This window comes from Bombyx mandarina, chromosome 04 (genome assembly GCF_030267445.1).
Source record: "Bombyx mandarina strain Sakado chromosome 04, ASM3026744v2".
Taxonomy (NCBI): Eukaryota; Metazoa; Arthropoda; class Insecta; order Lepidoptera; family Bombycidae; genus Bombyx; species Bombyx mandarina.
The window spans coordinates 13,713,592-13,724,354 of record NC_143211.1 but is presented as its reverse complement, the minus strand read 5'-3'; the positions used below and the strand labels follow the sequence as shown (position 1 = coordinate 13,724,354).

Sequence of the window (10,763 nt, the reverse complement as noted above, 5' to 3'; positions counted from 1 at the left end):
TCTCTCTCATAGTTTGAATATTAAAACATGATGTGAACTATGAATAATAAAATTTAATTACAAAAAATGTTTCACAAATACAATTTGGTGTTTCTATACTAAAACATATGTTTAAACACATTAATTTGTTGTGTACACTGTAAATCATTATTGCCATCTATCATTAACATTATCAAAAAAATTATCCTTACAAGCTATGGAACAATTTTATTTAAGGCATTTTGTGTTATGCAAACTCAACACAAAGGTTATCTTCCATGGAATCAATTACTTGCTGCCAATTCATATCATTTTCCACTACATTTTTTTTCTTAACTTTGATATTCACTTTTTTACTATCAAACAATGGATTGGAAACAAATAATCAAGCATTATACTAATTCAAAGAACTACAACATCTATTTTAAATACTGGAGTTTAACAACACTGAAAACAAGAGTTTTACGTAAATCACCATACTGGTTGTATACACTGCAACAGCATTACTGTGATCATAAAACTGAACTTAAGGTTGCTGGTTGAAGGTTGGAAAGTTACAAGGTTGTTGAAAATTGCTGACTTTAGCTTATAAATACAATATACCAATGAAAACATTGAAATGATATACCTATTTCAAATTCTTTGGATGAGGTAGTTTTGTTTGGGGAAATTGTAATTTTAGGTTTAGTGAATATCTAGATTTTCTAATATATGTGATTTGCTGTGAGTTAAAAAGCTTCAAATATCTACAAAATTATTTATATTTATTGTTGATCCAGGCATAGATTATCTTGGGATGATATTCTAACGCAAATTGATAGATGAGAACTATTTCTACTTTTCATTTTCAACACCAGCTTGTGTCATAAGATCTGTAATATTCTTTTCCAGTTCATCAACTCTGCTTCCCATTTCATCAATTCTATTTATGATTTGATCAGACATACTTTGAAATTTATCTTGCATGTTTTGTAGAAGTGATTGTACCTGAAAAAATTTTTTTTACAAATCCACTCCACAAAATGACATTTCAAAGTATTCAAGAGGTGATTTCATTACAATAACTGTCTAGGGGTTATAAGGGTTTTAAAGGTGAATTTGGTTTAAGTGACATTTTTGCAACGTTGCAGGAAAACCATTTAAAGTTTACATTTTTTTAATGTTTTTTTTTATTTTTTTTATTTATTAACAATCACGCCACGTTAACTGGTCCCGTGCTAAGTTCGTAAAGAACTTGTGTTACAGGTACCAGATAACAGAAATAAATGTAAGATTTTTATTATACACATACATATATTTAATATACATCCATAACCCTGGAAAACACTATTTATCATACAAATATCTTTCCTTGGCGGGATTCGAACCCGCGACCCCCTTGTGTAGTGACCATGTCACTTACCACTACACCAGATGGTCGTTATTTAAAAAATTATTATAACAAAAAACTTCTTCAGCTATTTGAATGAGAAACTTAATTGAAGTTCAATTAAAAACATCAAATTGTTGATGCTAATACCAAATAAAAAGCACCATTTATTACAAAGATAGGTATTAGGCAAAATATGACTTAAACCAAATGGCCTTTAAACCCTCAATATACTTTTAAACTAGTGCCTTGGATCTCATTATTAGTCTCGATAGTTATTATCATTTAAAAAACTTTTAGTTTTTCGTAACACAAGAAGTTCAGACTTCAATCACACACCTGCCCCTATATTTATGAAAAATACTGAACACACAATTTACATGTCAAATTTATGTATATCACTATCTCTACAAAACATTTTATTTTTTAAAGGATTAACTAAACACTTCTACCCTCATAATTAAACAGCACATTTTATTTCCATATTGACATCTTAGCTGTAACCAAGAATATAATCAACCTAATATCAGATACTACTACATAATCAGTGCAATTTTTGGAAAATAGAATACTTTTCATATCTTGAAATTGGGACTGAAATAATGGTATAATGTACCTAACCTTAGCTTAGCTTATTTAGGATAACGGTACTATTTGAATTTTTTTTTAGAATATTGTCCAACTATTTAGTTTAATTTTGGAAACACGACTTATAATAGATTTGATATTTAAAATTTGTCATAAATCAATCAGGCTTTTCATCATTTACCTTTTTAATAATCGTTTGTGAAACCAACAAGGAATAATTATTTATTCTAACCGAATACTTTGTAGAGAATAAATAGAACGATAAGTTATTAAATAAAATATTTCACTACAAATACTAAAAACTTACGTATTGTGTCACTTCCTGCATATTTTTTGGATCGCTGGCTGGTGTTGAGTATTCATTTTCTGTGTTTTTAACAATATTGTCAGAGTTCGGTTCTGCCATATTAAAGAAAATAAAATATATTCCAACGTGAATGCTCGTACGTGTCGGAATATACTCGTAAACAAACTAGTGGTTACAGCTATTGCATGTGTAGTATTGTGTAGGTAGGTAACAGTAGTCAGTAGGTAATGTGTCACTCAAAAACTCGAAACATTGAAATCATAGATTATACAATTAATATTTGAGATTTAAATAGGCGAATGAAGTTAGCCCCTCAAAAAAATTTTTTTTTCCTATTTTATACTTATTCTCTATTAATTCGTTTGTTCATCATTTGTTCATGATTGTTCACTGTTAATAATTGTTTGTTCTGCATTTATTTATTTAAAAAAATATATTTAAAAATATACCTACAAGTTAGCCCCTCTAATGCAATTTTTAATATTTTTTCATCCTTAATGACTCGTAAATATTCATTTTCGATTGTTCTTATATAAGACACGTTTGTTCTCTTTCGAAATTACTCGTTTTTTGTTTAATTTACTATTTTTATTAGTTGAATAAATGTATGCAAAATATGTGTACTGCGCGTGCGTCAACTATAATGCCTAAACTTTCTACGCGGTTTTAATCGTGAAAAAAAAACAAATATAAATCCTGAAGGAGCAATTAATTGGTATACAGTTTAATTAAAAAAATTAAAAAATAAATAAATGAAATAATGTGCATTGGCGTTAAGTTAGACCAAATACATTTTTTCCATGCTCCTACTTATCGTTATGAAGGTATAAAAAAGATAGGGAGTTCACATAGGTAATATAAACAAATAAGTAAATATGTTCATTATTTATCTTTCAAGAGATAATATAGGTATACATTATAATAACTTTTTTACACAGTCGAAATTATATTCCTAACATTAGTAAAATAACATTTTAATACGATAGGTAAGAGGATGGAAAAAATGTATTTGGTCTAACTTAACGCCAATGCACATTACTTCATTTATTTATTTTTAAATTTTTTTAATTAAACTGTATAGCAATTAATAGCAAATTAATTAATAGATAATAGACCAAATAGCGGAGGAACTGGGGATACCTATCAGCGACGCACTCCACCGGGCTGCAGGGCGGGATCGATGGAGACAGTTGGTTGACGAAATCGGACGGAGTCACGATCCTCAGCAGTGAGGAACCGATCGGAGAGAGAGAGAGAGAGCAATTAATTGATCCTTCAGGATTTATAATTGTTTTTTTTTCACGATTAAAACCGCGTAGAAAGTTGAGGCATTATAGTTGACGCATGCGCAGTACACATATTTTGCATACATTTATTCAACTAATACAAATAGTTAATTAAACAAAAAATGAGTAATTTCGAAAGAGAACAAATGTATTTTATATAAGAACAATCGAAAATGAATATTTACGAGTCATTAAGGACGAAAAAATATTAAAAATTGCAATCGGGGGGCTAACTTGTACATATATTTTTAATAATTTTTTTAAAATAAATAAATCAGAACAAACAATTATTAACAGTGAACAATCATGAACAAATGATGAACAAACGAATTAATAGAAAATAAGTAGAAAACAGGAAAGAAAAATTTTTTTGAGGGGCTAACTTCAGTCACCTGCTCTCTATCACACTTCAGTCTCAAATATATTAAGTGTATAATCTATGTACTTCAGTCTTATACATAGATTATACACTTAATATATTTGAGAGTCTTATGTATACCTACCGTATTTATTTACGTTCTTAATATGGATTTAACAAAGTATTATAATTTTAAGAACTAAAAGTTTGTATAGTTTAACAATTTAAAGACATTAAATAGGTAAATAACGAAATATAAGACAGATATTTATGCATTAGCTTACTTTAAAATAATAATTTAAAAAAATAAAAATAACAACAGGATTAATCTGTTTTTATTCAACTATTCTGTTTTAGGCCACTATTTCGAGTATCATATTATAAATATAATAAATATGCAACCTTTATCAATGCATCCTAAGTCAGACATTCAGATTGATCTGACCCAGGTTAGAATTGACATTATTCAAGGTATCCGTGAATGTAACAGTCGTGGTCTTGTACAAACTACGAAGTGGCTTGCAGAATTGAATTATGCTTTAAGAGACCACAAGATAACTTCCGAGGAACCTTCAGAATCTCTGAACGAGGACATAACGCCGGAGGAAAAGGATGCCTACACATTAGCAAAGTGCTACTTCGACTGTCAAGAATACGATAGAGCTGCCCATTTTTTAGAGAACTGCACGAGTTCGAAATGCGTTTTTCTTCACAAATATTCTTTGTACATGTCTAGTGAGAAAAAGCGTTTAGATAATGCCACAGACCTGGGTACAGAAAATAGTGAATCAAATCAAGTTCTTTTGGACTTATTGTCTTTCTTTAAAGTAAGTCACATTTTCTTTGAAACTAATTAAGATAGTTTGATTGATGTGTTATTTAAACAGAAACATTGTATATTTTCAGACCAACTCCAATAACCTCGATGGTTACTTGTTGTATCTAGAAGGTGTTGTACTTAAAAAACTAGATCTAAGAAGTCAAGCTGTTACAGTACTGCAAGCTTCTGTTCAAGCAGCACCTACATTATGGGCAGCCTGGATAGAGTTGGCAGGCTTGGCCAATGAATATGAGGCACTAGATTCATTACAACTACCAAAACATTGGATGATGTACTTTTTTGCAGCTCATGCATTTGTGGAACTGAAGCTATCAGAACAAGCTTTGGAAGCTTACATGGTGTTGGCTGCAGCAGGATTTGAGAAGAGTACATATATAACAGCACAAATGGCTATAGCGCATCATGACAGAAGAGGTATAAGATAATAAACCATCCTTGGGTTTACTATTTATAATAGATAATTTATTTTGGTTTTATTAGCTCAAGGAGGATGAGAGTCTGCTGTTGGCTATTTGAAGTAAAAGACATTATAATAAGGTTTTTTTTATTATTAACATAAAGTGTATAGATCTGTTAGGATTTTGATTCACATGTTCGTGACATTTCTATTGCAGATGTGGATTCTTCCCTTGCTTTGTTCAGGTTATTATACGAGAATGATCCATATCGACTAGACAACTGGGATGTTTACTCTCATCTGTTATATTTGAAGGAAAAACGAATGGAACTTGCAAATTTGGCACAAAGGGCAGTCTCCATTGACAAATACAGAGTAGAAACGTGTTGTGTTATAGGTAAATGTTTATAATGATATTTCGATTTAAGCTATGATATGCTATATGCTCTATATATTTTACTACTATAATGTACACCCAAGGACAGCTGCAGTTATTAAATCAGGTTATTAATAGAAAGTTATATTATTATGTGATTAAATTCGAGGTTAAGATAATACTAAGGTAAGACCTAATGTCCTAATATAGTCTAGAACTAGATATTGTTTAACCCCAACCCTGATTTCTAACCTGGGTTTGTATATAATTCAAAGGCTGCACTTTTGGAGAGAGTTTACATCAAGTATTAAACAAAGCTGATGGAATTTCTCGATTAGATGGATATGCAATATTGGAATATCATGTATCTTGAATATTGTAAGACAGATAGATCTCAATATGACCAGAGCCAACACCTCTTTCCGGTGAAGAGAGGATTCTTGCCAGCCCAGTTCTTTCAGGGAGTTAATCAGTTCTTTGAGTTTGATAACCTCAGGGTGCAGACATTTTGTCCAATAATCTACAACTCTGTCTTGTACTCTTATAGGACCTCTTGTGAGTCTGCGCGGGTGGGTACCACTATTCTGCCTATTACTGCCGTGAAGCAGTAATGCGTTTGAAGTAAAATAAACTTAATTTTAATGTACATACAAGTACTCTGTCAAATAAATGTGTGTACATTAACAAATTACAGGTAATTATTACAGCTTAAGATGTGAGCACCAAAAAGCTGTGATATACTTCCAAAGAGCTTTATCTCTAGACCCTCAGTACTTGTCTGCGTGGATCCTTATGGGGCATGAATTCATTGAACTTCAAAACTCCAATGCTGCAATACAATGTTACAGGCAAGCCATTGGTAAGTATTTAACAATTAGAAAATTCAAACACTAATAATCCAGACATTGCCTCCTAATTCTACTGGTAAAGCCATGCCATGTTTGGAAGCCACCTTTAAGTGTGTCTACTGCAATATTATATATTGCTATCTAAAAGCTAAGACAGCTGTTTTACAATAATCTAAAGTATTATTTCTTATGTCTCAATCTGGTACCAGTTACTGTAATTGGATAATACCCAATGGATTGTGAGCCCATGTAAAGGCAATAGAATAATAATATAACCTGAAGGATCTCATAAAGTCAATCTAATGTATGATTTGTAAATAAATTTGAAAACTGCATTTAAAAGACACAAACTTACAATGAAATTTATCATTTTTAGATGTAAACAGAAATGATTATAGAGCATGGAACGGTCTAGGACAAGCATATGAAATACTAGGGTTGAATAGTTACTGTATTTACTATTACTCTAGAGCCGCTCAACTGAAACCTGATGATTCAAGGATGTTGGTGTCTCTCGGTGAAGCATATGAGAAAATGGAAAAAATACCTAATGCATTGAAATGTTATTACAAAGCGCACAGTACAGGCGATATTGAAGGCATGGCTTTATTCAAATTAGCCAAGTATGTGTTATTTTTTTGGTATTTTGATAAAACCGCCCGACATATTTATGGGAGGATCCGATATTCGATTTGGGCCATTAAAACAGTTGATTCCTTCACACAAACATGATATTAATAACGCCATTATTATAGCAAAGTAAATATACACTTCTTTCGTCTTCCGATTTACGCTTCGTCTGTGCACCGTTGCATCGGGTAACTACCAGCATTGCTTTTAAAAAAAAAAACTATATTACAGACATTGATTCGCCGTCTTACTTTCTAACGCGACATCTCCTATTTCTCTCAACCAGTCATGCTAAATATCTGTCATTTACCCATACATGTTACATATATGTAACGATGATTAAATTTCATGGAGGATAGATTAGAACTAAGAAGTACCATCTCAGTGTATTAAAAAGGGTCCATTGAAAGGGACCCAGTTAAGGTGGTGTCATAGTACCAAGTGGAAGGATTTCAAAAAAAGCGCCATAAACTACCACACTTCACTCTGCTTCAGACTGCTATATTCATAATAATATCATTTCCACTTCCTAAACTAGCGCTATTTCGGTGAGTCTTCCAACAACTTGCTGTTTACAGGCGAACACTTTTCCAACTAGTCCCCTATACAAGATGGTATAAGCCGCGCCAATAAAGAAACGAATCTAAAATGACGGCGGCGATCATGCGCTCTTACTCTAAACTATTGCTGTCTTTAGTCGCACACGGCGCGTACTGCATGCAAAAAAATATTAGTTCTGACTTTGTTGTTGAGTTTGAGTTTTTTCACTTTCGAGTTGTGCGACTTAGATGACGGCAGCAAAAGTGTCTACGCAAGTTGCATTCCAGATGAGACACCTCCCCCTCTGCCAGGGCATAAAGTAAAGTATATTCTCATTTGTTTTTTTATATTTTTACAATAAACAACTTTCTTTTTATTTGTTGACCCTACCATCTGTCAGTGCGTATACATAGACACCATTTTCGATTCGTTTCTTTATTGGCGCGGCTTATACTTACCTCTACCTGACATATTTTGCCAACTAAATATTATATTCGAATCGTAAGACTCGTATTATTTAATTTGTACATTTATAGGTTGTACGAAAGGTCGAACATGCCAAACAGTGCTGCGGCTGCGTACACAGCGGCGTGCCAGGATCCCGCTAACTCCGGCAGCAAGGAACTGCCGGCGGCGCAACGGTACCTAGCGCAGTACTACCTCAGGTTCTCACTACTCGATCACGCGGCACATTACGCCTATAAATGTTTGGAGCATGAGAGTGTAAGTATGCTTGATTTCGTGTAAATTGTATGTGTTACGTCTAGGGTTTCCAGACGTCCCGTATTTTAGGGTTAGATTAAAATTTCCCCGACGGGACTGGTTCTGTCCCGTATTCGAACCGTACTATTATAATTGTATTGATTTTTATAAATATGTTACAACTGACTTGCTCCTCGGAGAAATATAAATAAAATAATGAATAAAAATAAGTAAAAAAAATAAGTCACTATATAATTTTGTTTATTATTTGTCCCGAATAAAAAACTAAATTCCCATATTTTTTGCTTATTTAAGCATTTGCCCCTTATAGGCTGAAAAAAATCTGACAATCCTAGTTACGTCAAAACCTTTATTTAAGTGGTCGGATTTTAATGATTATTTTTATTTATTTGAAAGCTGGTCATTTTCGTTTGTCCCCTTTAAATTTTATCCAGATCTGACTTGTAGTTTTTTTTATTTAATCTTCGACTTCCTTGTATACTTATAGGTATCCTTTGATTTTGACTACATTGATGTGCTCATTTTATGGGGTTGAAGATTGTTTTATTTGTTGTTAAAATTTTGTATCATGTCTCTGTCTATTTAGATTTATGTAGAATATTACTGTTATATGGTGATGATATAATGAACTGTACCGTACTGTTCCATATCTTGTTTTTCATATTACCTTGATTTAAATGTAGCTACTTTATGCTTAAAACAATAGAGCAGTATATTGTATCAACAAGATTATCTAAATGTATTGACAGACATGACTTTGCACTAACATTAATTAAAGTTGACGTAACAGCCGTTGTAACTATACTGAGACTAGAACTCATATCTCAAGGTGGGTGGCGGCATTTACGTCTATGGACTCCAGTAACCACTTAACACCGGGTGGGCTGTGAACTCGTCCACCCATAAGGCTATGCAATAAAAAATAAACGTATTTGTAAAATAATAATAACCGGACATGAAATTTAATGTTTTCCTCAGACCAAAGAAGCCGGAAAGAACATATTAAAAATGGTTTCTGAAAAACGGCTAGCAGCGTCTTCGTCCCAGTCGTCAGATTTACCTGAAGACTTACCAGAGGCAATCAAGAATGTGTCAACAGTGTCCATCACACAGGACATTCCAAAAACACCACTACCTAGTCCTAATGTTACTCCAGAGAACTTCTCGACCCCGGTTTTCACGCGAAAAAACAGTAAATATAAACTTAATAAATTATAAATTATCTAAGACTTAAAAACAAGAAAACCTTCGAATATCTGTAATTTGGGAACTATTAAGGGTTCAAATTGTATAGTTTACCGTATGACAAACGGTTATCACTAAACTTTTCTACACATAATGTACCTACTGGCTTATCTTCTTATAAATTATTTAAACCTTTTTTTTTTATACTATTTTCTTTTTCAGAGCTTTGATATTCCCGAGAATCAGGGTGTAGAAGAAACTCTTAAAATGAGATAAAATATGATCTCGACATACACGATGGCTGAATGGTGATTCGTGATTCGGTATTTCGTTCAAAAAACAATAACAAAAATTGTAAATTTTTCAATACTGTATGCAGTTAAAGTGTGAATAAAGTTCTGATCTGAAGTTAGTTGATATTTTGTTATGATCGTGCGTTTTACATTCAAAAAAGATCAACCGTCGAATCCAGCCAGGATAGGTAGTGTTCGAGAAGCCGCGCAACATCTTTTAATTTCAAATACCGCAGCGTTTCATGACGAAAGTATATGACCTTCTTTTTTTTTTCTTACCTGAGCTGGTAGCCTAGAGAGTCTATTCCAGCGGAACCTTAACTAGTAGGTGAGCTCACGGGGCTCAAACCTGACGACGATGCTAACACGAACCATAGCAAGAGCCGTGCTTCGCAGAATCTACCACCGGATCGGAAACGCGACCCACTGAGAATATCCGGTGAGAAACTCAGTGGGCTGTATCTGAGAGTTAATGTACTCGTCGAGCCCTTCGTCGCAAGCGACGGGTTCGACGAGAACGGTGACCGGTGCTGGAAGTACCTAGAAGCACCGTTAGTGGATCGGGAGGATCCGAGACGACGTGTTTTGGGCGACGTCGAGTATATGACCAGTGATGACATACGGCATTGAAACGTGATCGCTGAGAATGAACCGTATTAGTAGGGTGAAAAAGTCAATCGAAGATCAATTGAGAGGGTGATGCTAGGACCTTCCCTGCTAAATTGAATCAGGAATGAGGATATTCACAGTAGAATCAAGTTCAGACATTATGGCGATACTTGCGGGGGCCTATGTCCAGCAGTGGACGTCTGTGGGCTAATAGAATATAATAAAATAAAAATATTAATTTCTAAAAGAATATTTAATTAATATATTCCAATATTGACAAAAAACACGATGCATTTTAATTTTCAATTCGTCATTTGAGATTTCAATAAATTATAAACGAGATTTAAGAATTAGTTTGCCAAAGAAGTTTCACTTCTGACGTGTGTACTTTGTACGCACGCACTTTTCTTTTTTTTATAAACTTCATTTTCATA

At 33.1% G+C, this 10,763-nt stretch overlaps 2 protein-coding genes across 2 annotated transcripts; one reads left to right on the top strand and one right to left on the bottom strand.

Moving 5' to 3' along the window:
• Nucleotides 1-33: 33 nt before the first annotated feature.
• On the bottom strand, nt 34-2,434 carry LOC114246042 (uncharacterized). Its single transcript, XM_028178421.2, has 2 exons — nt 2,244-2,434; nt 34-966 (listed from the first exon to the last, which is right to left on the bottom strand). The coding sequence occupies exons 1-2, from the start codon at nt 2,340-2,342 to the stop codon at nt 814-816; spliced, it is 252 nt and encodes an 83-aa protein (XP_028034222.1). The 5' UTR covers nt 2,343-2,434; the 3' UTR covers nt 34-813.
• A 1,506-nt stretch (nt 2,435-3,940) lies between these two features.
• LOC114246026 (uncharacterized) lies at nt 3,941-9,839 on the top strand. Its single transcript, XM_089727110.1, has 9 exons — nt 3,941-4,128; nt 4,245-4,714; nt 4,794-5,142; nt 5,343-5,522; nt 6,196-6,360; nt 6,726-6,972; nt 8,056-8,242; nt 9,221-9,434; nt 9,650-9,839. The coding sequence occupies exons 2-9, from the start codon at nt 4,283-4,285 to the stop codon at nt 9,655-9,657; spliced, it is 1,782 nt and encodes a 593-aa protein (XP_089583236.1). The 5' UTR covers nt 3,941-4,128; nt 4,245-4,282; the 3' UTR covers nt 9,658-9,839.
• The last annotated feature ends 924 nt before the right edge of the window (nt 9,840-10,763 follow it).